Consider the following 27,510-nt stretch of genomic DNA (forward strand, 5'->3'; position numbering starts at 1 on the left):
TCCAGCACAGTGCTCCACAGCTGCTACAGTTGTGTGGCTCAAGTGGGCCCAGGTGTTGCTTGGGCTACTGTTCTAGAGGGTGCAAGTGGTGGGCCTTGGCAGCATCCATGTGGTGCTAATTCTGAAGGTGCACAAAGTTCACGAGCTGTGGGGCTATGGCAGCCTCCACCTAGATTCCAAAGAATGTACTGGACAGCCTGGGGATCCAGGCAGAAACTTGCTGTAGAGGTAGAATTACCACAGAGATTCCCCACCAGGGAAATGCCTAGTGGAGCCATGGGAGCAAAGCCATAGCAGGGAACCACCACTAGACCAATGGAACTGTGGGGTTGGGGCTGTCCCAGAGCCCCCAGAACTGTAGACCTACCAGTGTGCAACACAGCTTGGAAGAGCTTCAGGCATGGCACTACAAACCATGAGGTCTGTGACATGACTGTGCCCAGCAAAGTTATACAGATGGGGCAGCCCAAGACCTTTAGGGTCCAACCCTCACCCTAGTATGCCTAGAAGATGAGACACAGTCAAGAAAGACTATTCTGAGGCTTTGGGATTTAATGTTGTTTTCCCTGTTGGGTTTTGGACTTACTTGGGACCAGTTACCCCTCTTTTCTTACCTATTTCTCCCTTTTGGAATGTGAATACCTATACCGTGCCTGTGCCACCATTGTATTTTGGGAGTAAATAATCTGTTTTAATTTCACAGGCTCATTGCTGGAGGAAATCTGTCTTAGGATGAATTGTGCCTTGTGTCTTGCCCATATCTGATTTAGATAAGACTCTGGACTTTCTAGTTGGTGCTAGAGTGAAGGCCTTAGGGCTGCCAGGTGCAGTGGCTCATGACTGTAGTCCCACCACTCTCGAAGGCTGAGGCAGGTGGATCACTTGAGCCCAGGAGTTTGAGACCAGCCTGGGCCACATGTCGAAACCTCATCTCTACAAAAAATACCATAAAAAAAAAAAAAAAAAAAAATTAGCTGAGCATGATGACATGCACCTGTAGTCCCAGTTACTCGGGAGGCTGAGGTGGGCGAATCACCTGAGCCCAGGAGGTCGACGTTGTAGTGAGCCATGATTACACCACTGCATTCCTGCCTGGGAGACAGAGTGAAACCCTGTCTCTAAATAAATAAATAAATAAATGCCTTTAGGGCTATTGGGATGGAATAAATGTATTTTGTATGTGAGAAGGATATGAACTGGGGGTGGGAGGGCATAGAAGCAGAATGCTATGGTTTGAATGTGTGCTCCACAAAGCATGTGTTGAAAACTGAATCTCAAGTGCAACAGTGTTGGGAGGTGGGGCCCAAAAGGAGGTGTTTAGGTCATAAAGGCTCCACTCTTATAAATAAATTAATGCCAATTATAGAGGGCTTGAGGCTGCAAGTTCAATTTCACATGCACTCTCTTGCCCTTCTGCCTTCCATCCTAGGATGATGCAGCAAGAAGGCCCTTACAAGATGCCAGCACCTTGATATTAGACTCCCCAGCCTTCAGAACTATGAGAAATAAATTTCTTTTCTTTATAAATTACTCAGTCTGTGGAATTGTGTTATATCAACACAAAATGGACTAAGACATTAAGGAAAGGATGCTTAACAGGCAAACATGGATGCTTCCTTCAACCAACCACTGTAGCCCCTTGCACATTGTTTAATCAAAACCCATCCAGTTGAAGTTTTAGGACCGGCAACTGATTAGGTTATTTATAAGGAATGTAAATTATGTATATAGACCTATATAACACTGCATCTTAAAATTTTCAACTTTTGTCATAAAGAATCTAACGAAAAGGACTAATTCATCTTCAATTAAAATGCAGCTCATTCAGCTAGCTGCCTTAGCACCTAGATATATGGACCTGCTCCATAAAGTGTTTAAGAATCACTGAGTGAGTCACTGACTAATTAGTTGCTGATAAATGAGAGACTAAGGGAGACCCTCCTTAGAGGCAAATGATATAGAAGTTACGGTCCACCAGTCTAAGAATGCAAACTATACTAGGAGAGCTAAAATGGGCAAGAAAGGGAATTTCCTGTACCTGTCCCCAATTATGGTTATTTAAGCTCACTAGAAGATCAGAGCAAAGCGATGCAAGTCTGCAAAACCAGGGCTGACATCCGACATAGCCTCAGCTTCTGAATGCTTTGGTCTGACCCTGCAGATATAACAGCTGCAGATAACAAAAATATCATTTTGGAATATAGTAGAACATTCCTCTAAAGGGGTCACCTATTGTCAGTTTCTAATTCAGCTAAGAGGTTTTGGCTCATAAAGATGTTTCCTGCAGTTAAGAAGCTCCATGCTCAGGTGGCAGTAGGGTATCTTGATCACCTTTTTCAACGTGACTCTTTTTCTGGTTAAAATCAATTTCAGCTGTGGGCATTCCTTTAGGTGTTCATGTATTTGTTTTTTTTATTGTCGGGATTTGGGAGAGGCGCAGAGGAAGGAGCTTCCTTTCCCAGACACCAGAGCTAAGAAGACATGAAGAGACATGACTCTAGGAAAACTGTTCTCAATCTTGGCCGTATACTGTATTAGGATTATCTGGGAAGCTCAAAACAAACAAAAAATATCAAGTTCAGTTTGAACTCTGGAAGTGGGACCCTGGTATCTAAATGCTCTAAAAGCTCCCCAAATAATTCTAATGGATGGCAGGTGCTGCTAGAGTTAAGAACCATTGCTTTAGAATTTTCTAGCACGGTTTCCTTGTAGGTCATTAGTTTTGTGGCATTCTCTCCAGGAGGTACGGCCTCACAGGGCTTCTCAAACATCAGTGCGCCTGAGCGTCACCTGAGGCGCTGTTTTAAATGCAGCTGCCCAGGCTAGGAGATCACACCCGAAGGCGTCCGGGAATCTTCACTTTTTCGGTTGCTAGTAGTGGAAGGGTCACAGACCAAACGCTAAGGCCTGAGCGGTGACAACCGAAGCGAGATGATGGTCAACAGGGAATACCTAGTGGGAGAAAAAAGACAATTTTGTGAGTATAAACCCCCTAAAAACCTGTTTTTCGTTCGCTTCCTTCTCTGGGCAGTTTTCACCAAGACGACTTTATAAAGAAGGTAACGTGAGTGTGGCGCTGGGTGTGGTTGGCTGTTCGGGAACATTCCCTTGGGGTGGAACGTGGGATGGGGTTTCCCCCAGGTACCCTTTCCCCACCGCCGCTTCCCCGCTCCGCGCCGCTGCTCAGCAGCCGTCTCCCGCGTCGGAAGGGGCGCTGGGGTGGTCCAGGGGAGGGGCGCACGCTGGCGTTCCTGCTCCTGCCGAGTGGGGGCCGCTGGCCGGGGCGCGCGCACCGTGGAGGCGGGAGTCCGCGCGGCCCCGGCAGCCCCGGCCTCGCCTCTCCGCGCTCGCGGCGCCGCCTCCTCCCTTCGAGCCGCCGGCGCTGCCCGGGGGCGGGGCCTCGCAGCTGCGGAGGCCGGGGACGCGGCGGCGCTGGACGCTGAGGCGCGGGGCGCACCGCGCGGAGCCGGCCGGAGCGCGAGGCCGGCAGCGGCGGGAGAGCGGTCCGGGTGGCCTCGTAGCGGAGCCCCGCATCGCCGAGTGGCGGCCGGAGCCGCGGAAAAGGTGAGTGGGCGGCGCGCAGCCCCAGGCCTCCCGAACCGGGGTCCCTCGCTTCCTCCCTCCTTTGCCCCGGCCCCGTGCCCCGCGCCCCGAGACCTCGCGTTGGTCCCCGGACCCTCGCTGCCGCTTGCGCCGGGGCTCCAGCCTTCGCTGGCTGCTCTCGGGGCTGGCGCCGCACCTTCCTGCACCGAGCAGCCCGTGGCCGCCCGGGCCCCTCGGCTCGCTCCCCAAGGCCGGGCGCGCGGCCCCCTGGCCCTGCGATGAGGGGCCTCGCGAGGATTCCCTGCCCTGCAGTCTCAGGCGATGCGGGGCCTTTCTTTTTGTTCTGAGCTTTGTCACGCGCGTCGGCATCCAAAGTCAAAAGCGTGCACCCCCAAAGTCGTACTAGTTCCAGTTCTGCGGCGTGATTTGCACGAGGCGCGGAGAGCTGGCGGAGCCGCGAGCCTCTCGGCTCCCGCCTCCTCTTCCTCCCCTCCAACCCCAGGCGCGCTTCGGCCGCCCTGGGGTCCATGTTGTCGCGGGGCCTCCTGGCTAGTGACCCCGGAGCTTGGCGCCGGGTCCTCCCGCCGCGCGGCCAGAGCGCGGCTGCAGCCGGTTCTCGCGGATGCTCGAGGTTTTCCCGCATACCTGTGTTTCCACCTTCGCCAGCGTGGAGGATCCACACAACTTTGCCGTGCTTTAAAGATCATATCCTGTTTAATATTTTTAATGACTTGCTTTTAAGAAGCAAAATGTGAATAACAATTTTGATGAATTTTTTAAGCAAAATTTAAGAATTATTATATTTGAAATATCGTGATGATGCTGGACAATTTCAGATGTCCCATAGCCAGATGTGCAAAACTAAACTTGTGTGACTTTCACGGTTTTGAGGTTTCCTTTGTCTGATTTGGGGTCCCTAGGCCCTACCTTATGCAAATTATTGAACATTTCTAGGACTGGATTAGTGAGATATGCAGTAACCTGATGAAGTGTTTAGCGGCGCTTGAGTGGCTTTGTTTAGCTCATGGCCATCAGGTTGGCTCAAATCTCAGTTTTAGTATTTCTGAATTTTGGTGGGCATGGGACAATCTCTTGTTAGTTTTTGTGGATCTCCAAAGGCATCCTAGCTTCTTCCAGTTGTGCTATAAAAGATGAAGCTAAGCTCATGCTATTGGAAAGAATACTTTTACTTTCTTTATAAATAGAAACTAGTAACTTGCTAAGACTTACTGTTTTTAGGCCACTCAATTCTTAAGGTGTCAGTGAACAAAAAGAAATTGAATTATTAGGATGTTTAAAGAAAAGAGGTTAGCTTTTAAGATATATTTTGTTCTCCTGTGGAGAGGTTATCCAATTTTCACATTTTTTTTTAAGTTGGTTTTACAGGAAAATGAAAGATGAGAGGAAAGGAGTGCTGAGGGTGGGGCCAGGAAATTGTGGTGACTTGGATATTAGGGGCCAAGGATACCATCTGCTTCCTAATTGCTGGTTTAGGTTCAGTTATTGATGGGAAATGAAAAGATTTTGCATTTACATTCCACCCGCTGCTGCTGTTGTTGAGGCCTGGGCAGAAACAACAGTTAGGACAGCTGACCATAGCAGGCCTGGGGCTACCTGGGTTTGTATATATGGCCACCCTCCCCAGAAGGAGGGAACTGCTACCCTTCTCCTGTGAAAGTGCTAGCTGGCTTTCTGCATTGGAAGTACGGAGGGCAGAACCTGGGGAAAATGCATCTGTGTGATCAGTAGGAAGGGTGGAGCATCACTTTAGGCAGGTGTGCTGAGAGGAGACAGATGTCAGTTGATGGGTACTGTTGCTGCAAGGGAACTTGAAGGCAGCGTGGTCCCTGAGGTCCAGCCCCATTTCTCAAAGGACCTGGGGTGGCCACTGGGGGCGGGAGAGCAGTGTTCCCTGCCTCTGGTTTAAATTCTGCAGCATTATTATTACTTGTTTTTTCTTAAAAGAAAAAAAAATAAGTTGCCCAGTGAAAAAAGATACATTTCTTTTTCAATGGTCTAATGTGAGAAACAACATTCGTAATTGGGATTTTTTAAAAGCACTTCTGTTTTTGTAAAACAATTTTTAAAACATTTGTAAAAAAGTAGAAGGAACAGAAGGAATGGTCCTACTATGCTTTTGCTCTCACCTTAGAAAAGGGCGAATGATACTTCACTTCCTCCCCAAAAACTGTTCTTAAAGATCGTGGTGTTTTTCTGGACTTTTCAAGTTGTTGATGAAGAGACGTTAAAAGAGAGACTTGTCTCCAAACTTATGAAGTGTTTCTTAAATCTCGAGAGAGTCATTCCTTTCTTTCACACAGGTATTTCTCACACTTTCAGGGAAAAAAAAAAAAAAAGTCCATGCCTTTTCAGATTTTTACATTTTGATCTTATTTTCCTTTAAAACCCTTAAGCGCTTTATTTATTTATTTATTTTTTTTTTTTTGAGGCGGAGTCTCGCTCTGTCGCCCAGGCTGGAGTGCAGTGGCGCGATCTCGGCTCACTGCAAGCTCCGCCTCCCGGGTTCCCGCCATTCTCCTGCCTCAGCCTCCCGAGTAGCTGGGACTACAGGCGCCGCCACCACGCCCGGCTAATTTTTTTGTATTTTTTTTAGTGGAGACGGGGTTTCATTGTGTTAGCCAGGATGGTCTCGATCTCCTGACCTCGTGATCCGCCCGCCTCGGCCTCCCAAAGTGCTGGGATTACAGGCTTGAGCCACCGCGCCCGGCCAAGCGCTTTATTAATAGGACTTCCCCTTGCTAAGATTTTGAAGATTCGTGTCTGACAGAAAAAAGTACATATATGAATACTATATAATATGATTATAGTTGTTTATATTGTAATTTGCTATCGTTTCCCAACTTTTTTGATGTTTCTCAGTAATAAAAAAAGTTCTTAACACTCTCCTTTATGTGCATTTATTGCTTATTTATAAACAATGTATTTGCTGTTACAGTTATATTGTATCTCAAGGCCCAATATACACATAGGGCTGGATTTGTTGTTAATAACATTAGAGGTAGAAACCCTGTTTTAAATACTTTCCGTTAATTTTAAGTATTTTGGCCTGTGTCTTGTCAGATCTGATTACATCAGCATGGTTTCTACTTCATGAGGTAACTCATGCAAGGCTGGCTCAGTACAGAGCTTTGCTCAAGGTCTTTTGCTCTCCTGTGTTTGCATTTATTAGTAAAATAAACAGACCTCTGATTTGGTCAGTCTGGGGTGGGCCACAAAATTTGCATTTCTGACACATTCCAAGGTAATGCTGATGCTGCTAATGTGGGGACCACCCTTTAAGAACCATTGGACTACAGCAGGAGTTAGCAACCTGTTTCTGAAAAGGACCAGATACTATTTTAGGTGTTGCAGACCCTATGGTCCCTGTCACAACTTCTCAGCTCTGCTCTTATAGCCCAATAGCCACAGGCAATATGTAAATGAATGGGCATGGTTCTGTTCCAATAAAACTTTATGGATACTGAAGTTTTAATTTCATGTGATTTTCATGTTTCATGAGATATCCTTTTATTTCCAAACCAAAAAAAAAAAAACCAATCTGTTGAGCTATTATCATGTGGTGTGTACTTTATTGCCACTGTAATTTTTAATCCTAACAACAAAAGGTTTTACAGATTTAAAGTCTCATATCACTGCATCCTAGAACATGGGGACAGTAGTAAGCCTACTTCAATGGACTTTTACAAGGATTGAATAAGATACAGAGAGGCAGATTATACAGCTCACCAAAATTTGTGCAAATAATGAGCTAGGATTAAAACTCCCTTTGGCCTGACCCCCATCAGTGCTCTTTTCTTAAGCCATACTGCCTCAACAGTTCCGCTAAGGAAGCACTCAAAATAACGGGTAGCTAAACTGACACCTAATACCACTTCATGGTGTCCAGATTCTCCAAGGAGCACTGAACCAGGAGTCACCTGCTGGGTCAGTCTCCATCCCTCTAACAGTAGGTCTGTGTGGGGGTTGGGGAACACTGCAAGTTTCAGCTGGTTCTCAGTTCTTCTTGGTTTTCAGCTCTGCTGGGCTCTTTTGGGTCTTCCCCATGCTCGCATAATCTTCCAGTCAGCCAGGAATATGTGGAGAATTTCTCAGCCCTGTGAAGCACTCTCTCATGAAATAGTAATATTTTAACTTTCTTCAACCATTGAAAATGTAAAAACTGGCCGGGCGCGGTGGCTCACGCCTGTAATCCCAGCACTTTGGGAGGCTGAGGTGGGCACATCACTTGAAGTCAGGAGTTCGAGACCAGCCTTGCCAACATGGTGAAACCCCATCTCTACTTAAAAAAAAGGAAAATACAAAAATTAGCTGGGCATGGTGGCATATGCCTAAATCCCAGCTACCTGGGAGGTTAAGGCGTTTGAACCTAGGAGGGGAAGGTTACAGTAAGCTGAAATTGTGCCACTGCACTCCAGCCTGGGTGACAGAGCTTGCCCTCGTCTCAATTAAAAAAAAAACAACTATTTTTAATTGTGGGCAGTGTACAAAAATAGATGCCTGGCAGGATCGGGCTCTTGGGCTGCAGTTTGTGACTCCTGAACTCAAGGGAAAATTGAGCTTCTACCAAGATGTATTATTTTTGTTTTTTGAGACAGTTTTGCTTTTGTTGCCCAGGCTGGAGTGCAATGGCACAATCTAAGCTCACCGAAACCTCGGCCTCCCAGGTTCAAGTGATTCTCCTGCCTCAGCCTCCCAACTAGCTGGGATTACAGGCCTGCACCACCACGCCTGGCTAATTTTGTATTTTTAGTAGAGACAGGGTTTCTTCATGTTGGTCAGGCTTGTCTCGAACTCTCGACCTCAGGTGATCTGCCCGCCTTGGCCTCCCAAAGTGCTGGGATTACAGGCGTGAGCCACCATGCCTGGCCCAAGATGTATTCTTTTCTAAATATTTTTTTGTAGAGACAGGGTCTCCCTGCATAACATTGACCTATCTGGTCTCGAATTCCTGGGCTCAAGTGATCCTCATGCCTCAGCCTCCCCAAGTGCTGAATACAGACATGAGCCACCATACTGGCTCCAGGATATATTCTTGACGGTGGGTGGCCTTTCTTCAGAAAATTTCAAAACAGGAAGAATTTGGTTCTCTAGTTCATTTTCACTCATCTCCCTTGCTTTTTGGTGTTTCTACCACCTACCACTATACATTGATTTTAAAAGTTTTCGTCTTTAGACACTGTCAGCTTCTAGCATTGGAGAAAAGCTAGTGTTCATTTTGGGGAAGTGAGAGGAAGAGATTCTGTGTATTTCCTAGTAAGTTTTTAAAGCAATTTAAGCAGAACACAGTGACCTTGGTCATTTAATCCCAATGGGTTAGAGGCAGAGTTGACAAACTTTGTCTAAATGGTTAGATGGTAAATGTTTAATCCTCAGGATACCCTATGGGCAGAGTCGGTCTGTGGGTAGGTCTCTGTCTCAGCTATTTCAGTTCTACTTTGTAGCCAGAAAGCAGCCATAGGCAGTATTTATGGCCGTGTACAGTACAACTTCAAAAAAAAAAACCAGGCCCGGATATGGCCTCTGGGCCATAGTTTGCTCACCCCTGGTTTAGACAGTCTTGGGACAGGGTGGAATATTTCCAAGCCATCAGAAAACTTGGTGACGGATTCTTTCCTGGACTCCAGGCTGCGCTGGGGTGTGCTCAGGTCTGTTTGCTCATTGCAGTGACTTCTGAACTTCCTGCTGAGCCGCCGGGCCATTCCTCTGAGAAGGAATAGAGGTGTGGCTCCACCAGTGTTTGGAGAAGCCCAGTTTCTGCACTGGTTGACGTTGGTCAAACATGTTAATCTGACCCGATCGCTCCTATATATTTGCTTTTCTGATTAAAAGTCCTATATGAAAATAAGGAAATGTTAAACATGATATTTAACTAGGAGGGTCAAGGGGCTCGTGTATTTAGCATGTTGTACATTTTCATATGCCTTTTGTTTCTTTTTTAAAAAGTGATTAGAAGTCTTTGTTAAATTACAAACATTTTGTCTTACAAGCAAATAATAATTTTAACCAATAGGTTGAAATTTTAACTTAAACCAGTAGGTAAGAATATGGAGTTTTTTCTTTTCTGATTTATTGAGTGATTTATTTTTATTTATTTATTTTTTTTGAGACAGAAATCTCACTGTGTCGCTCAGGCTGGAGTGCAGTGACGCGATCTCCGTCTCCTGGGTTCAAGCAATTCTCATGCTTTAGCCTCCCAAGTAGCTGGGATTACAGGTGTGTGCCACCACACCCAGATAATTTGGCGGGGGGTGGGGGTTGTTTCCTTTTTTTGAGGCAGAGTCTTGCTCTGTCACCCTGGCTGGAGCGCAGTGGCACAATCTCGACTCACAGCAACTTTGCCTCCCAAGTTCAAGCGATTCTCCTGCGTCAGCCTCCAAGTAGCTGGGATTACAGGCACATACCACCATGCCTGGCTAATTGTATTTTTAGTAGAGACAGGGTTTTGATATGCTGGCCAGGCTGGCCTCAAATTCCTGACCTCAGGTGATCTGCCTGCCTTGGCCTCCCAAAGTTCTGGGATTATAGGCGTGAGCCACTGCACGCACCCAGCCTATCAAGTGATTTTTAATGCAAAAACACACCACTTGTTTTCATTTTGGGAAAGCCTGGTGCCTCACAGAGTTTAGGTGATTTAAGTTAATCATTTTCAGTATGTTGGAAGCTTATAATCAAGTATGAGACAAACATTCTGAAGCTTAAATGAAAATGAATATTAAATTAACTCTGCCTCTGAGTTCTGCCCTCAGCCTTCATCAATCTTGATCGTTTCTCGCCAGTATCTGTCCCTCATCCTTCAGCAGCAAGGGTTTCTGCACTCCTGGAAGCCTGTGAGGAAGCACCTTGCAGGCCTGAAGGCTGATTGCGTTACCTCCCTTCCTCATGTCACTGCTTACCGGGGCAGCCCTGCTCCCATTGGGAGCCCAGGGCTCTCCTAAGAGTGCTATCTAGACAGCTGGCACGAGACAGTGCCAGCCAAGCACTGGGTGATAGTGAGGGGCTTCCAGGATTGTACAACTTCCAGGACCGTTTGAGGTTTGCCTTCCTCAAACCTTTTTCATAATATGGTCCTGGTCTGGGATGTCCACTGCTGGAGTGGCATCTGTAGGTCAGCCCCAGGTAATGGCAGATACCGCTGTTTTAGTTGGTGGCAGAGTCAGGAGAAGGAAAGAGGAGGGCTGGTTGCTATAAAGTAGAATGGTTATGGAAGGAAAACATGCATCACTATTTCCTCAAAATGGAAAAAAGATTGAATCCAGAAATGATTTGTTATTCTACTTTCCATCCCTAATAATTGTCAACATTTGTTGAGCACTTACTATGTGCCAAATGTAGCTCTAAGCGCTTCTCACTTAACTCACTGAATCCTCGTAAAACCCTTGTGAGCAGTACAGTGAGGCACAGGCAGGTCCTGTGTCCCCTGAGTGGTAGAGCCAGGGTCAGACATGGCTGTGGGATTCCAGTCTGTGCTCTTAACTCCACCCTGAGCTGCCTGATGTGAATACAGCACCTGACTCATGGTAGCTGCTCAATAAATTTTTTATTGGCTGTCTAAGGGAAAGAGAATATTACATGATTATCTGTACACTTCCCTTGAAGTGAGAATGGAGTTTATTTTCTGCTTTCAAACTTATAATATACCCCACCCACTGACTTACATCTACTAGAATAACAAAAGGCCTTGCAATGGTCATATCTAAAAGTATTTTGTTAAGCCACGTGCGGCGGTGTGTGCGTATGGTCCCAGCTACTCGGAGACTGATGTGTGAGGATTGCTTGGGTCCGGGAGTTTGAGGCTGCAGTGAGCCATGATCGTACCACTGCACTCCAGCCTGGGCGACAAAGCAAGACTCCATCTCTTAAAAAAAAAAAAAAAAAGTATATTATTAGAAAATTTGGTATAAATAGATAGTTGTTCAAAGCAGTAGGTGAAAATAGATTATTCAGTAAAGGTCGCTGGCAGAACTGGCTTGTCACTACAGGAAGAGAAAAGCTGCATTCTTTGTATTTCGTTACGTCTGCAGTATTTATATTTCCTTACTCTTTACATCAAAAAGGAATTTTAAATGGACGGACAATTTAAATGTAAATATGAAACTACATTGGAAAAAAATGTGGGTAAGTGTGTTTATAGACTTAGAGTAAGAAATGCCCTTCTAAATATAACAACAATCGAGAAGTAATAAAAGGTTGACAAGATTAGGTTATTTAAAACAACAACAGAGTGACTGGTGAGATGACCAAATAGGAACAGCTCTGGTCTGCAGCTCCCAGCGAGATCAACACAGAAGACAGGTGATTTCTGCATTTCCAACTGAGGTACCTGGCTCATCGCACTGGGACTGGTTAGACGGTGGGCGCAGCCCACGGAGGGTGAGCCGAAGCAGTGTGGAGCATCGCCTCATCTGGTAAGCACAAGGGTTTGGGGAACTCCTCCCCCAGCCAAGGGAAACTGTGAGGGACTGTGCCGTGAGGGACAGTGCACTCTGGCCCAGATACTATGCTTTTCCCACGATCTTCCCAACCCGAAGACCAGAAGATTCCCTCAGGTGCCTACACCACCAGGGCCCTGGATTTCAAGCACAAAAGTGGGCGGCCGTTTGGGCAAACACTGAGCTAGCTGCAGGAGTTTTTTTTTTTTTTTTTTTCCTCCATACCCCAGTGGCATCTGGAATGCCAGTGAGACAGAACCATCCCCTTACCTGGAAAGGGGCCTGAAGCCAGGGAGCCAAGTGGTCTAACTCATTGGATCCCACCCCCATGGAGCCCAGCAAGCTAAGATCCACTGGCTTGAAATTCTCACTGCCACCAAAGCAGTCTGAAGTTGCCCTGGGATGCTTGAGCTTGGTGCAGGGGGTGGGCATCTGCTGTTACTGAGCCTGGAGTAGGTGATTTTCTCCTCACAGTGTAAAGAAAGCTGCCAGTTCGAACTGGGTGGAGCCCACCACAGCTCAGCAAAGCCACTGTGGCCAGACTGCCTCTCTAGATTCCTCCTCTCTGGGCAAGGCATCTCTGAAAGAAAGGCAACAGCCCCAGTGTTATAGATAAAACTCCCATCTCCCTGGGGCAGAGCACCTGGGGGAAGGGGTAGCTGTGGGCACAGCTTCAGCAGACTTAAATGTTCCCGCCTGCCACCTCTGAAGAGAGCAGCAGATCTCCCAGCACAGTGCTCGAGGTCTGCTAAGGGACAGACTGCCTCTTCAGGTGGGTCCCTGACCCCTGTGCCTCCTGACTGGGAGACACCTCCTAGCAGGGGTTGACAGCTCACCTCATACAGAAGAGCTCCAGCTGTCATCTAGTGGGTGCCCCTCTGCGACAAAGCTTCCAGAGGAAGGAACAGGCAGCAATCTTTGCTGTTCTGTTGTCTCCGCTGGTGATACCCAGGCAAGTAGGGTCTGGAGTGGACCCCCAGCAAACTCCAGCAGACCTGCAGCAGAGGGGCCTGACTGTTGGAAGGAAAACTAACAGAAAGGAAAAGCATCAACAAAAAGGACGTCCACACAGAAACCCCATCTGAAGGTCACCAGTATCAAAGACCAAAGGTAGATACATCCATGAAGATTTGGAAAAACCTGCACAAAAAGGTGGAAAATTCCAAAAACCAGAATGCCTCTTCTCCTCCAAAGGATCACGGCTCCTCACCAGCAAGGGAGCAAAACTGGATAACGAATGAGTTTGATGAACTGACAGAAGCAGGCTTCAGAAGGTGGGTAATAACAAACTCCTCTGAGCTAAACGGGCATGTTCTAACCCAATGCAAAGAAGCTAAGAACTTTGAAAAAAGTTTAGAGGAATTGCTAACTGGAATAACCAGTTTAGAGAAGAACACAAATGACCTGATGGAACTGAAAAACACAGCACGAGAACTTTGTGAAGCATACGCAAGTATCAATAGCCAAATCGATCAAGTGGAAGAAATGATATCAGAGATTGAAGATCAACTTAATTAAATAAAGTGTGAAGACAAGATTAGAGAAAAAAGAATGAAAAGGAATGAACAAAGCCTCCAACAAATATGGGACTGTGTGAAAAGACCAAACCTACATTTGACTGGTGTACCTGAAAGTGACGTGGAGAATAGAATCAAGTTGGAAAACACTCTTCAGGATATTATCCAGGAGAAATTCCTCTACCCAGCAAGACAGGCCAACATTCAAATTCAGGAAGTACAGAGAACACCACAAAGATACTCCTCGAGAAGAGCAATCTGAAGACACATAATTGTCAGATTCACCAAGGTCGAAATGAAGGAAAAAATGTTAAAAGCAGCCAGAGAAAAAGGTCAGGTTACCCACAAAGGGAAGCCCATCAGACTAACAGCACATCTCTCTGCAGAAACCCTACAAACCAGAAGAGAGTGGGGGCCAATATTCAACATTCTTAAAGAAAGAATTTTCAACCCAGAATTTCAGTGCAGCCAAACTAAGCTTCATAAGCGAAGGAGAAGTAAAATCCTTTACAGACAAGCAAATGCTGAGAGATTTTGTCACTACCAGGCCTGCCTTACAAGAGCTCCCAAAGGAAGCACTAAATATGGAAAGGAAAAACCAGTACTAGCCACTGCAAAAGCATACCAAATTGTAAAGACCATCAACACTATGAAGACACTGCATCAACTAATGGACAAAATAACTGGCTAGCATCATAATGACAGGATCAAATTCACACATAACAATATTAACCTTAAATGTAAATGGGCTAAATGCCCCAATTAAAAGACTGACAGATTGGATAAAGAGTCAAGACCCATCGGTATGCTGTATTCAGGAGACCCATCTCACATGCAGAGACACACATAGGCTCAAAATAAAGGGTTGGAAGAATATTTACCAAGCAAACGGAAAGCAAAATAAAAAAAACCAGGGGTTGCAATCCTAGTCTCTGAAAAAACAGACTTTAAACAAAGATTAAAAAAAAAAAAGGGCATTACATAATGGTAAAAGGATCCGTGCAACAAGAAGAGCTAGCACCCAATACAGGAGCACCCAGATTCATAAAGCAAGTTTTTTGTTTTTTTTTTGGTCTTTTGAGATGGAGTCTCACTCTGTCACCCAGGCTGGAGTGCAGTGGCATGATCTCAGCTCACTGCAAGCTCCGCCTCCTGGGTTCACACCATTCTCCTGCCTCAGCCTCCAGAGTAGCTGGGACTACAGGTGCCTGCCACCACGCCTGGCTAATTTTTTGTGTTTTTAGCAGAGATGGGGTTTCACCATGTTAGACAGGATGGTCTCTATCTCCTGACCTCGTGATCTGCCTGCCTCGGCCTCCCAAAGTGCTGGGATTATAGGCGTGAGCCACTGCACCCAGCCCCATTAAGCAAGTTCTTAGAGACCTACAGAGAGAGAGACTTAGACTTTTGCACAATAATAGTGGGGGAATTTAACACCCCACTGTCAATATTAGATCAATGAGACAGAAAATTAACAAGGATATTCAGGACTTGAACTTAGCTCTGGACCAAGCGTACCTAATAGACATCTACAAAACTCTCCACCCCAAATCAACAGAGTATACATTCTTCTCAGCACCACATCTTATTCTAAAATTGACTACATAATTGGAAGTAAAACAATCCCCAGCAAATGCAAAAGAATGGAAATCATAGCAAACAGTCTCGCAGACCACAGTGCAATCAAATTAGAACTCAGGATTAAGAAACTCACTCAAAACCACACAACTACATGGAAACTGAACAACCTGCTCCTGAATGACTAATGGGTAAATAACGAAATGAAGGCAGAAATAAGTTCTTTGAAACCAGTGAGAACAAAGGCACAACGTACTAGAATCTTGGGGACACAGTGAAAGCAGTGTTTAGAGGGAAATTTGTAGCACTAAATGCCCACAGGAGAAAGTGGGGAAGATCTAAAATTGACACCCTAACATCCCAATTAAAAGAACTAGAGAAGCAAGAACAAACAAATTCAAAAGTTAGCAGAAAACAAGAAATAACTAAGAGCAGAACTGAAGGAGATAGAGACACGAAAAACCCTTCAAAAAAAAAAAAACAAAAAAACAAAAAAACAAAAAAAAAAACTGAATCCGGGAGCTGGCTTTTTGAAAAGATTAACAAAATAGACTGCTAGCCAAACTAATGAAGAAAAAAGAGAAGACTGAAATAGACACTATAAAAAATGACAAAGGGGAGATCACCACTGATCCCAAAGAAATACAAACTAAAATCAGAGAATACTGTAAACACCCCTATGCAAATAAACTAGAAAATCTAGAAGAAATGGATAAATTCCTGGACACATCCACCCTCCCAAGACTAAACCAGGAAGAAGTCAAATCCCTGAATAGACCAATATCAAGTTCTGAAATTGAGGCAATAATTAATAGCCTACCAACCAAAAAAAACCCAGGACCAGACACAATCAGAGCTGAATTCTACCAGAGATACAAAGAGGAGCTACCGTTCCTTCTGAAACTATTCCAAACAATAGAAAAAGAAGGACTCTTCCCTAACTCATTTTATGAGGCCAGCATCATCCTGATACCAAAACCTGGCCTAGACACAAAAAAAGAAAATTTTAGACCAATATCCCTGATGAACATTGATGCAGAAATGATAAAATACTGGCAAACTGAATCCAGCAGCACATCAAAAAGCTTATCCACCACAATCAAATCAGCTTCATCCCTGGGATACAAGACTGGTTGAACATATGCAAATCAATAAACATCCATCACATAAACAGAACCAATGACAAAACCACATGGTTCTCTCAGTAGATGCAGAAAAGGCCTTTGATAAAATTCCACACCCCTTCATGCTAAAAACTCTGAATAAACTAGGTATCTCAAAATAATAAGAGATACATTGAGAAATGTATCTCAAAATAATAAGAGCTATTTATGACAAACCTACAGCCAATATCATACTGAATGGGCAAAAGCTGGAAGCATTCCCTTTGAAAACTGTCACAAGACAAGGATATCCTCTCTCACCACTCCTATTCAACATGGTATTTGAAGTTCTGGCCAGGGCAATCAGGCAAGAGAAAGAAATAAAGGTATTCAAATAGGAAGAGAGAAAGTCATATTGTCTCTGTTTGCAGATGACATGATTGTATATTTAGAAAACTCCATCATCTCAGCCTAAAATCTCCTTAAGCTGATAAGCAACTTCAGCAAAGTCTCAGGATACAAAATCAATGTGCAAAAATCACAAGCATTCCTATACACTGAAATAGACAAACAGCCAAATCATGAGTGAGCTCCCATTCACAATTGCTACAAGGAGAATAAAATACCTAGGAATCCAACTTACGAGGGATGTTAAGGACCTATTCAAGGAGAACTACAAACCACTGCTCAAGGAAGTAAGAGAGGACACAAACAAATGTAGAAACATTCCATGCTCATGGATAGGAAGAATAAATATCGTGAAAATGACCATACTGCCCAAAGTAATTTATAGATTCAGTGCTTCACCATCAAGCTACCATTGACTTTCTTCACAGAATTAAAAAAAAAAAAAAAAAAAAAAAAAAAAACTACTTTAAATTTCCCATGGAACCAAAAAAGAGCTCATGTAGTCAAGACAATCCTAAGCAAAAAGACAAGCTGGAGGCATCATGCTGCCTGACTTCAAACTATGCTACAAGGCTACAGTAATGAAAACAGCATGGTACTGGTACCAAAACAGATACATAGACCAATGGAACAAAACAGAGGCCTCAGAAAGAATGCTACACATCTACAACCATCTGATCTTTGACAAACCTGACAAAAGCAATGGGGAGGTATTCCCTATTTAATAAATGGTGGTGGGAAAACTGGCAAGCCATATGCAGAAAACCGAAACTGGACTTCTTCCTTACACCTTATACAAAAATTAACTTAAGATGGATTAAAGACTTAAAAATAAGACTTAAAACCATAAACACCCTAGAAGAAAACCTAGGCAGTACATGGGTATGGTCAAAGACTTCATGACTGAAACACTAAAAGCAATGGCAACAAAAGCCAAAATAGGCAAATGGGATCTAATTAAGCTAACGAGCTTCTGCACAGCTAAAGAAACTATCATCAGAGAGAACAGGCAACCTACAGAATGGGAGAAAATTTTTGTAATCTGTCCAACTGACAAAGGGCTAATATCCAGAATCTACAAAGAACTTAGTTACAAGAAAGAAAAAAAATCAAAAAGTGGGTGGAGGATAAGAACAGAGACGTCTCAAAAGAAGACATTTATGCAGCCAATTCATCATCAGTGGTCATTAGAGAGATGCAAATCAAAACCACAATGAGATACCATCTCACGCCAGTTAGAATGGTGCTCATTAAAAAGTCAGGAAACCACAGATACTGGAGAGGATGTGGAGAAATAGGAACGCTTTTACACTGTTGGTGGGGGTGTAAGTTAGTTCAACCATTGTGAAAAACAGTGTGGTGATTCCTCAAGCTTCTAGAACTAGAAATACCATTTGACCCAGCAATCCCATTACTGGGTATATACCCAAAGGAGTATAAGTCATTCTACTGTGAAGACACATGCACACGTGTGTTTATTGTGGCACTGTTCATGATAGCAAACACTCGGAACCTACTCAAATGCCCATCAATGATAGACTAGATAAAGAAAATGTGGCACATATACACCATGGAATACTATTCAGCCATAAAAAAGGATGAGTTCATGTCCTTTGCCAGGGACATGGATGAAGCTGGAAACCGTCATTCTCAGCAGACTAACACCGGAACAGAAAACCAAACACCACATGTTCTCATAAGTGGGAGCTGAACAATGAGAACACATGGACACAGGGAGGGAAACATACAGCAGGGCCTTTTGGGGGAGGTGGTGGGGAGGGATTAGCATTAGGAGAAATAACTAATGTAGATGACTGGTTGATGGGTGCAGCAAACCACCATGGCACATGTATACCTGTGTAACAAACCTGCATGTTCTACACGTGTATCCCAGAACTTAAAGTATAATTTAAAAAAAAAAAAAGTAGAACCTTCAAAAAAAAAAAAAAAAAAAAAAAGCAACAAAAACTTTGGGCAAACATTCTGTAAAGTAAAAGAATAGATGAAAAATTGAAAAAAAAATTATTCACATGAAGGACCAAAGATTGGTTTACCTTTAACAGACAAAGAGCTTTAGCAAGTCAATAAGATGAACAACCCAGTTTAAAATTGGGCAAAGAATATGAAGGCATTTCACCAAAATGAACATGCAGATGGCCAAGAAATGAAAAGACACTCATTTGTGCTCACAATTAATATGTTTGAAAATATCACTAATGAGATTGTCGACCCTTAAAAAGTTTGTTTTCTATGTTATCATGTCAGAAAACAGACATTCTCCTGCTGCAGGAGATTGTGATTAAAATCCCTATATGAAAAGAAGGAAATTTTTTTTTTTTTTTTTTTTTGGTGATGGAGTCTCGCTCTGTCGTCCCCAGGCTGGAGTGCAGTGGCGCGATCTTGGCCCACTGCGACTTCTGCCTCCTGGGTTCGAGTGATTCTTCTGCCTCAGCCTCCCGAGTAGCTGGGACTACAGGTACACGCCACCCCTAGCTAATTTTTGTATTTTTAGTAGAGATGGGGTTTCACCACATTGGTGAGGATGGTCTTGAACTCCTGACCTCGTGATTCGCCTGCCTTGGCCTCCTAAAGTGCTGGGACTATAGGTGTAAGCTGCTGCGCCCAGCAAAAAAAGGGAAATTTTAAAAATGTTAATATTTAACTAGAAGGTTCAGGGGGCTCATGCATTTGACAGGTTGGACCTGTTTCAGATATGGTAAGATCTAGCAAATAATTATTTATATAGTTGAGACTTATGGAAGGGTTGGAAAATATTACACATAGTTCCTATATACCCTTTACCCTGTTTCCCCTTAACCATAGAATTTATCAAAATTAAAGAGATTAACCTTTTGGCACTATCTTTTTAACCATGCCGGCCACGTGTGTTATAGAATGTCCGACGAGTTGACTTCCTCTGAATTTTCTGATGAGATTGAGGTTATGCATTGCTGGCAGGAGGCCGTAGAGGTGCCGTGCCCTCCTAGTGCACCATATCGGGGGTATGTGATGTCGACGTGCCTCATTATCAGTGATACCAAGCTTGAAGTGGCTAAGGTGTCATCTGCCAGGATTCTTCATGTAATATAACTGTTTTTCCCTTTGTAATTTGCCAACTATTTTGGAAGAGACGCTCTATCAATATTAAAAACATACATTTTTGACCCAGAAATAGATCCACAAAGAAGTGATTTGTTTCATCTCCTGCAAAATGGGGTGATACTGCCCCCAAAGCTGATACGAGACCCTGTGTTGAGCAATGCCTCACAACAGTAAGCTTGCCGCTGGTTCATCTCAAGCTCCTTGAGGCCTGCTAGGTTTGGAATTCAGGACTTTTTTCAGAATTCAGATAACACCGGGCATTTATTATATATTATGTGACAGCCCCAGGAGGATCTAGGACAGCACCGCCTACTCAAACACCCATCTTTCTGCAGTGAAATGTAAGAGTATTCACATGAAGGGAGGAAGATAAAGACGTTAAGTAGCTTCAGATAAGTTCTGATCAGACCTTGATCTCAGTTCAGGTTTTGTTGCTGGAAAAGTTTTTAAAAATCCGAGTTTTTAGAGACTGTTTTGGATTTCAAAGTTGTGAATAAGGGACTGTACACATAGGTAAGAGTTCGTAAGCACAGAGATGGGTGCACAGCTCCACATCTGCAGTTTGAACTAGCTGTTCAAAATGTAGTTAAGCCTGGCCTGGCGTAATGGCTTCTGTAATCCCAGCACTTTGGGAGGCCGAGGCAGGCAGATCACTTGAGGCCGAGAATTCAAGACCAGCCTGGCCAACATGGTGAAACCCCCTCTCTACTAAAAGTACAAAAAACAAAACAAAAAAACACTAGCTGGGTGTGGTGGCGGGCACCTCTAATCCCAGCTACTCAGGAGGCTGAGATGGGAGAATCCCTTGAACCTGGGAGGCAGAGGTTTCAGTGAGCCCAGTTTATGCCACTACACTCTAGCCTGGGCGATAGAGCAAGACTATGTCTCAGAAAAACAAAAAGATAGTTAGGCCTACAGTGGTTGCTTCTGTACTGAACGGGTATAGACTTTTTTGTCATTAGTTCCTAAACATATGGCTTAACAGCTAATTACATAGCATTTACATTGTACTAAGTATTATAAGTAATCTAGACATGGTTTAAAGCTTAGAGGAGGATGTGCCTGGGTTGGATGCAAATATGCCATTTTATGTAAGGGACTTGAACATCCTTGGCTTTTGGTGTCCTCAGGGGGTCTTGGAACCAATCCCTAGTGAATACTGAGGGACAGCTGTGTAAGGCTGTTTATGGTAGCATTGTTGGAAGTAAGCCTGGAAAGCCTTGAATATTTCTCTGTAGGAGATCAGTTAAGTAAATCTTGGCACACAGTGGTGCCCTATTCAGCCCTTTGAAAAGAATGGAGCAAACCATAATGCGCTACTAAAAAAGGGAGGCAAGATGTGTTACTAAGAAATAAGCAGCATTTGCAGAATAATGTGAATGGTATGATCTTGTTTGGATTAAAGTAAATATATTGATGCTTATATATGCATCTAGAAACATCTAGAATAGTGTCTATACATATGAATCACCTGGGGAGGTTAAAAAATACCAATATCTGGGCCTTGCTCTAAACCCCATTGAATTAGAAATGCAGGGGTGGGGGCCAGGTGTGATGGCTCGTGCCTGTACTCCCAGCACTTTAGGAGGCTGAGGCGGGAGGATCACTGAGCCCAGGAGTTTGAGACCAGCTTGAGCAACGTAGTGTGACCCCGTCTCTACAAAAATAGAAAAAATTAGCTGGCATGGTGGTGCACGCTTGTAATCCCAGCTACTTGGTACGCCCAGGTGGGAGAATCGCTTGAGCCCAGGAAGTTGAGGCTGCGGTGAGCTGGGATCGCACCACTGGGCAGCTATGTCAGCCTGGGCAACAGAGTGAGACCCTGTCTCCAAAAAAAAAAAAGGAAAAAAGAAAAGAAATGCAGTGGTGGAGCCCAGGTATCGATATTTTAAAAAGTTTCAGGCTGGGTGCGGTGGCTCATGCCTATAATCCCAGCACTTGGGGAGGCCAAGGCAGCCGGATCACGAGGTCAGGAGATCGAGACCATCCTGGCTAACACGGTGAAACCTTGTCTCTACTAAAAATACAAAAAACTAGCCAGGCTTGGTGGTGTGCACCTGTAGTCCCAGCTACTCGGGAGGCTGAGGCAGGAGAATGGCATGAACCTGGGGGGCAAAGCTTGCAGTGTGCTAAGATGGTGCCACTGCACTCCAGCCTGGGTGACAGAGTGAGACTCCATCTCAAAAAAAAGTGTCCCAGGTGATGCTGGTGCCCCTTGAGTGTTGAGGACCATTGGAATAGAAAGACCCAGATGAGGGAGATGCAATTTATACTTTTTTTTTTTTTTTGAATCAGAGTCTCGCTCTATCACCCAGGCTGGAGTGCAGTGGTGTGACCTTGGGTCAGTGCAAGCTCTGCCTCCTGGGTTCAAGCTTTTCTCCTGCCTCAGCCTCCTGAGTAGCTGGTACTACAGGCATGCACTACCATGCCTGGCTGATTTTTGTATTTTTAGTAGAGACGGGGTTTCACCATGTTGGCCAGGCTGGTCTCAAATTCCTGACTTCAGGCCATCTACCTGCCTTGGCATTCCAGAGTGCTGGGATTACAGGCGTGAGCCATCGTGCCCGGCCAATTTATACTTTACTGTGTGTAGTTTCCCATTTTTTCCTTAGCAAAAGCCATTTGGAAAAGACTCCACTCTGGGTGACAGAGACCCCGTCTCTAAAATAAATACATAAAAATTTTAAAACACTTAAGAGTCAAAAAAGAGACTCTTGTGATCAAAATGAGATACGATAGCACAATGAAGACACTTTTTCAGCAGATCTGTAGAATCTTCTAGAAGTTTCTTGTGTCTGCACTTATGCTCCTTGAGTATATTCAGTGCTTGCTGATATCAGCTGATAATTGAAAGAAAAACGTTGTCTCCCCATTCATCCTAAGAGGCCAGAAGCTGGTAAGACATGAGCGCAGGTCAGAATTTCCACCCATGGTAATTTTGGGGGTGCTTTATTTTAGATGATTCGGCTAGATTGCTGCTTTATCTCCGGGCAGGCCCCCATACTAGTAGCCAGCTGTTAAAGAGGAAGTCTTTTGGTGACCCACTTGGAAAGACCATCGGGTGAGGATGAGCTCTCCCATGTTCTCACTGCTAAGAATTGTGTTTTGCAGGTGAATCCTCGGTGGTCTCCTCTTCCCTCCCCATCCTTTGTCTTTTCCCCTCCTCTTCCCCTTCCCTTCCCTCCTCTGTTGCTAGACACCCCTGGCGTGAAAGGCGCTCTGTGCTCAAAGGCTATTTGTTGCAGTGCAACCGCTCTCACTCTGATAAGGTTCTGTTTTATCTGGCTCAGCAAAAGCCGTTTGGAAAAGTCTAGTTTCCTTGTTCCTGGAGACCAGTGCTTGCAGCCGGCCAGACCTGGCTTTGAATTGAAGCCCATTAACGAAATTTATGGCGTCTTTCTTCTAAGCTGTATTTTTGTGCACTCTGTAGCTCTCACACAGAGTCACTGTTTTTCCTGACATGAGGTGTATGATGCAGCAGTTGCACAGATACGGTCCCTAAAGTGAGAAATGAATGTTCGAAAGACAAGGTGCTCTCATTTGGCGTGGAGTGAATGCCTTGTTTCCATCTCAGATCCGAAGATGGAACACATTTTTCCCAGTGACTTCAGGCAGATGGCACACCTCCCACTTCTGTTGTGTGTCATGAAGGAGAAGACACTTCTACAGCCAGGGCTGTGCCTGAATAATGATGTACATGGGTGGAGGCGGGGGAGGTTCACATTCACCTCTAGAATGGGTTTTCTGCTTTGCTTGAGAAATGCTTTAATTGGCTGTCATTAGTAATCCCGTCAAGGGTGAAAAAACCTCCCTTGTTAGGACTCAAAGCAAAAAGCTGTCTCTGAGGAGTAACGAGCAATATACTCTTTCTAATATGATGCGGAAGCACTTACTATTTGTTATTGGTGTTTACAGAAATGATTACTTCTCAAACATTGCTGCTTACAGAAATGATTAATTCTCAGACTCTGTCGGGAAGGTGAGTATGGTAAGGATTTTACAGGGAAGGAATCTGAAGTGTAAGAGAAATCATGTCTTGCCCCAGGTCTCGAGCTAATCTGTGACAGGTTTCGGGGCGGTGCCTGCTCCTCTGAGCCTGTCCTGGGAGCTGGCCACACTGCCCTGGGTGCACAGCACCGTGGGCTCTGTGCGTGCCATCCGAATATTCTTCTCCCTCGACAGCTTTGCACATCAAGAAGCAGCTACCAGCCCATGCTTCCTGGCAAGACCCGTTTCCTCTCTGTTGTAAAGATGATACGGTCTGCTTTGGAGATGATAAATACTAGCATTGATGCGTATTTATTTGCTTTTACTTGGCAGATTCTCAGTGCTGATTTTGAGATGATGGGCTTGGGAAACGGGCGTCGCAGCATGAAGTCGCCGCCGCTCGTGCTGGCCGCCCTGGTGGCCTGCATCATCGTCTTGGGCTTCAATTACTGGATTGCGAGCTCCCGGAGCGTGGATCTCCAGGTGTTTTGTCTTGTTTATTATGTTTATTTTATGTTTATGTTTTGTTTATTTTGTTATGGGGTCCGAGGCGTTTGTTGTTCATTGCCAGCCAGGGCATTTTGCACAGGGCACGTGCTGTAAGGTGAGTTTAGGGCTCTGCACACCCCCACAGCCCTGGGTCAGACCCCAAGCGGCTCCGCTTTGGGTGGGAGAGGCCCCCCCTGTGGTTGTGTAGGATTGCGGTTGTATCCCTCCCTGCTTTTCCTGTGAGTTAACAGCTTTCATTTGAGCTACTGGGGTGGTTCTGGGAAGACAGCCTGCTTACATACACTGGCCACAGTCCGTCGTTTGCGGTCCTCCAGTGCATAAGATATCGAAGAGCAGTACTGGAAGTGTGCTTGGATGATGGGTGTAAGAAATATGTTTTTAAAGGTACCAATCTTTATCTTCATCATTTAATAATGATAATTTTAAGGTTCTCATTTACTGTTGCAGTCATGGGTCAGGTACAGTGCTGAGCAGTGACAGAGATGGTCCTCTTGATCAAACTTGAATCGGGCCCTTCTGAGCCGTTGTCTTGACTAGGCCTTGATCTTGGCCCCTCCCAACTCCCACTCCCTGTCTTTGGCGTGCCCAGCCGAGTCATAGCAAAGGATCCCGCTAAGCCATCCTTCTACCCCTGATCCTTGACCAGGTTCCTCATCCCTACCCTTGCTGTCTAAGTCCTTGGCCTGCGTTTAGCAAGAATCTCGTTAGGCCAGTTTAGCAAGAATCCCCCTACTCTGAGGGCGATTTCCATGCACCGGCTCCCCGCACTGTGCTCGCTCGTTGACTGTAAATCCCCAGCTGTGTTTGATGTGTTCAGCATTGAGCACAGTTTCCCTCTCTTACCGCAATCGTATTGGGTAGTCTTTCTTACCGTTTTAATAAATGTCAGAATAATTTCTCTTCCACAGTACTTTACACAAATGACTCCTTTGGTGCACAAACCCTACGAGGTTGGGACTTGACTTTCCTCATTTCACAGGGTGTCAGACTGAGGCACAGAGAGGCTGAGGTGGAGCAGGGATTCCAACCCGCGTGGGCTTAGCCGTGGCACCTCAGCCTGTCTGCGCTTTGTCCTGTTCTCACACTTACCCTCCTGGGCTTGTACTCCCTGTGTCTCAGCTTCCACAGGAGCTCCTGTTCTCTGGGCAGATGAAGTCTGCTTGTCTGGGTTGGAGAACTGAATCTGTTTTCAGAAATCATGTCTGCTAAAGATTTGTTAAGTGCTTTGTTAGCGGAGAAGGACAACTAAATATTTGAGCATCATCTCATGTCAGGTAAAGCATGAGGCATTCTATGCACTTAGCGTATTTAAGCCTCACGGAAACCCAGTGGGAAGCGTGGTGTGAGTGCATGGAGCCTGCCTTCACTTACACTGACAGAGACCATTTTTCCAGAAGAACCTGTGCCAGCTTCTTTACAGTTGACTTAAAACACAGAACCTTGGGCACTCGTGTATATGAGGCTGGTGCTGGCCCTGGGCCCCAGGGTGGTCTTTGTGGAGGGCACTCAGCTGGTCCAGGCTCCGTGGGTAACTTGGCATCAGCCCTAACACTGTGGTCTCCTTGTAGACACGGATCATGGAGCTGGAAGGCAGGGTCCGCAGGGCGGCCGCGGAGAGAGGCGCCGTGGAGCTGAAGAAGAACGAGTTCCAGGGAGAGCTGGAGAAGCAGCGGGAGCAGCTCGACAAAATCCAGTCCAGCCACAACTTCCAGCTGGAGAGTGTCAACAAGCTGTACCAGGACGAAAAGGCAAGGCCTGCTTTGTTTCCTCTCAGTTCTCTTCTAAGGGATGGTGTCTACATTGTCTGTTTCTTCTTGGCAGGAGGATGGGCCAGCGGCTGGGTTTAGGTTTATGTAATTATGTGGAAAGAGCCCGTTGATCAAGCTGTGGGCATTCTCCCCCTTTTCCCTCCAAGTCCCTGGCTGGGCTTGTGGTGAAGCCTTTTGCAATGGTAATAAACAGGAGAAATGCAGAAGAACAATTTCAGATTCGTCCTATTGGCTTTTTTTTTTTTTTTTGTCTCTCCTATTGATTTTTTTTTTCCACTTTCTACAAACATGTATTAAATACCCACTCTGTGCCAGGCTTATGCCAGGTGCTTATATCTCAGAGGAATGATATTTGTGCCCTCCAAGTATCTAACGGAGAGGAGAGGCAGACTCTACTAAATACTAACAGAGAAAGTAGGGTACTGCACACTGGCTTTTAAGCTAAGAATAAAACCAACAAATCCTGCGTAGATTAAAAGGGGCTTCCTGCTAGTTAAAATATCTAAGCTTTATGTGTCAGTTTTTCTGGTTTTCTTTTTTTTCTTTTTTTTGAGATGGAGTCGTTCTGTCACCCAGGCTGGAGTGCAGTGGCGCAATCTCGGCTCACTGCAACCCCTACCTCCTGGGTTCAAGAGATTCTCCTGCTTCAGCCTCCTGAGTAGCTGCGACTACAGCTGCCGGCCACCATGCCTGGCTACTTTTTGTATTTTTAGTAGAGACGGGGTTTTTCACCATTTTGACTAGGATGGTTTCGATCTCTTGACCTTGTGATCTGCCTGCCTCGGCCTCCTAGAGTGCTAGGATTACAGGTGTGAGCCACCGTGCCCGGCCTGGTTTTCTTGTGTAGGAATATATGGCTATATTTTGTTTATTAAATTGTGTAACTGTGTGAGTTACTAATATCTCCTGTCCCAAAGTGCATCAAACTCATGGCCACTTATTAATTAGAAAAATTTGGCTTTTTTTTTTTTTTTTTTTTTTTTTTTTTGTGATGGAGTTTCCCTCTTGTTGCCCAGACTGGAGTGCAATGGTGCCGTCTTGGCTCACTGCAACCTCTGCCTCCTGGGTTCGAGTAATTCTCCTGCCTCAGCCTCCCAAGTAGCTGGGACTACAGGTATGTGCCATCACGTGCAGCTAATTTTTGTATTTTTAGTAGAGATGAGATTTCACCATGTTGGTCAGATTGGTCTCAAATTCCTGACCTCAGGTGATCTGCCCATCTCGGCCTCCCAAAGTGCTGAGATTACAGGTGTGAGCCACCGTGCCCGGCCTGAAAAATTTGGCATTTATAATACATGTACCTCTCTCTGGAGTGGCTAATTTATTGGAAGAAGGTTGTAGCTCAACTTCCATTATCTTGAATTGTCTCAGAAAATGAATTATTTCCAGGAAGGGACTCAGACTTTTCTCGCATAACTGATTTAAAATGCAAGAAGTACTTTTTTTTTTTTTTTTTAATTTGCGGAGTACTTTCCTGTATTTGCAAGCTCATATTTCTTCCCTGGGAATTGTTCATAATGTTATAGTAATAAAGTGCTTCTTT

At 45.0% G+C, this 27,510-nt stretch overlaps 1 protein-coding gene across 2 annotated transcripts in view; it reads left to right on the forward strand.

Moving 5' to 3' along the window:
* Positions 1-2,830: 2,830 nt before the first annotated feature.
* LOC105498762 (golgi membrane protein 1) overlaps positions 2,831-27,510 on the forward strand; it is a 76,271-nt gene continuing 51,591 nt past the window's right edge. Inside the window, exons 1-3 of one of the 2 annotated variants that reach the window (XM_011771089.2) lie at positions 2,831-2,977; positions 24,022-24,171; positions 25,767-25,946. In XM_011771089.2, coding sequence (XP_011769391.2) covers positions 24,043-24,171; positions 25,767-25,946 — 309 coding nt within the window. In that variant the 5' untranslated portion in view covers positions 2,831-2,977; positions 24,022-24,042. Of the gene's footprint in view, positions 2,978-3,416; positions 3,565-24,021; positions 24,172-25,766; positions 25,947-27,510 lie in introns of those variants that run through there. The other variant, XM_071077601.1, reaches the window with a different exon arrangement.

The sequence above is a fragment of the Macaca nemestrina genome, chromosome 14, assembly GCF_043159975.1.
Source record: "Macaca nemestrina isolate mMacNem1 chromosome 14, mMacNem.hap1, whole genome shotgun sequence".
NCBI lineage: Eukaryota > Metazoa > Chordata > Mammalia > Primates > Cercopithecidae > Macaca > Macaca nemestrina.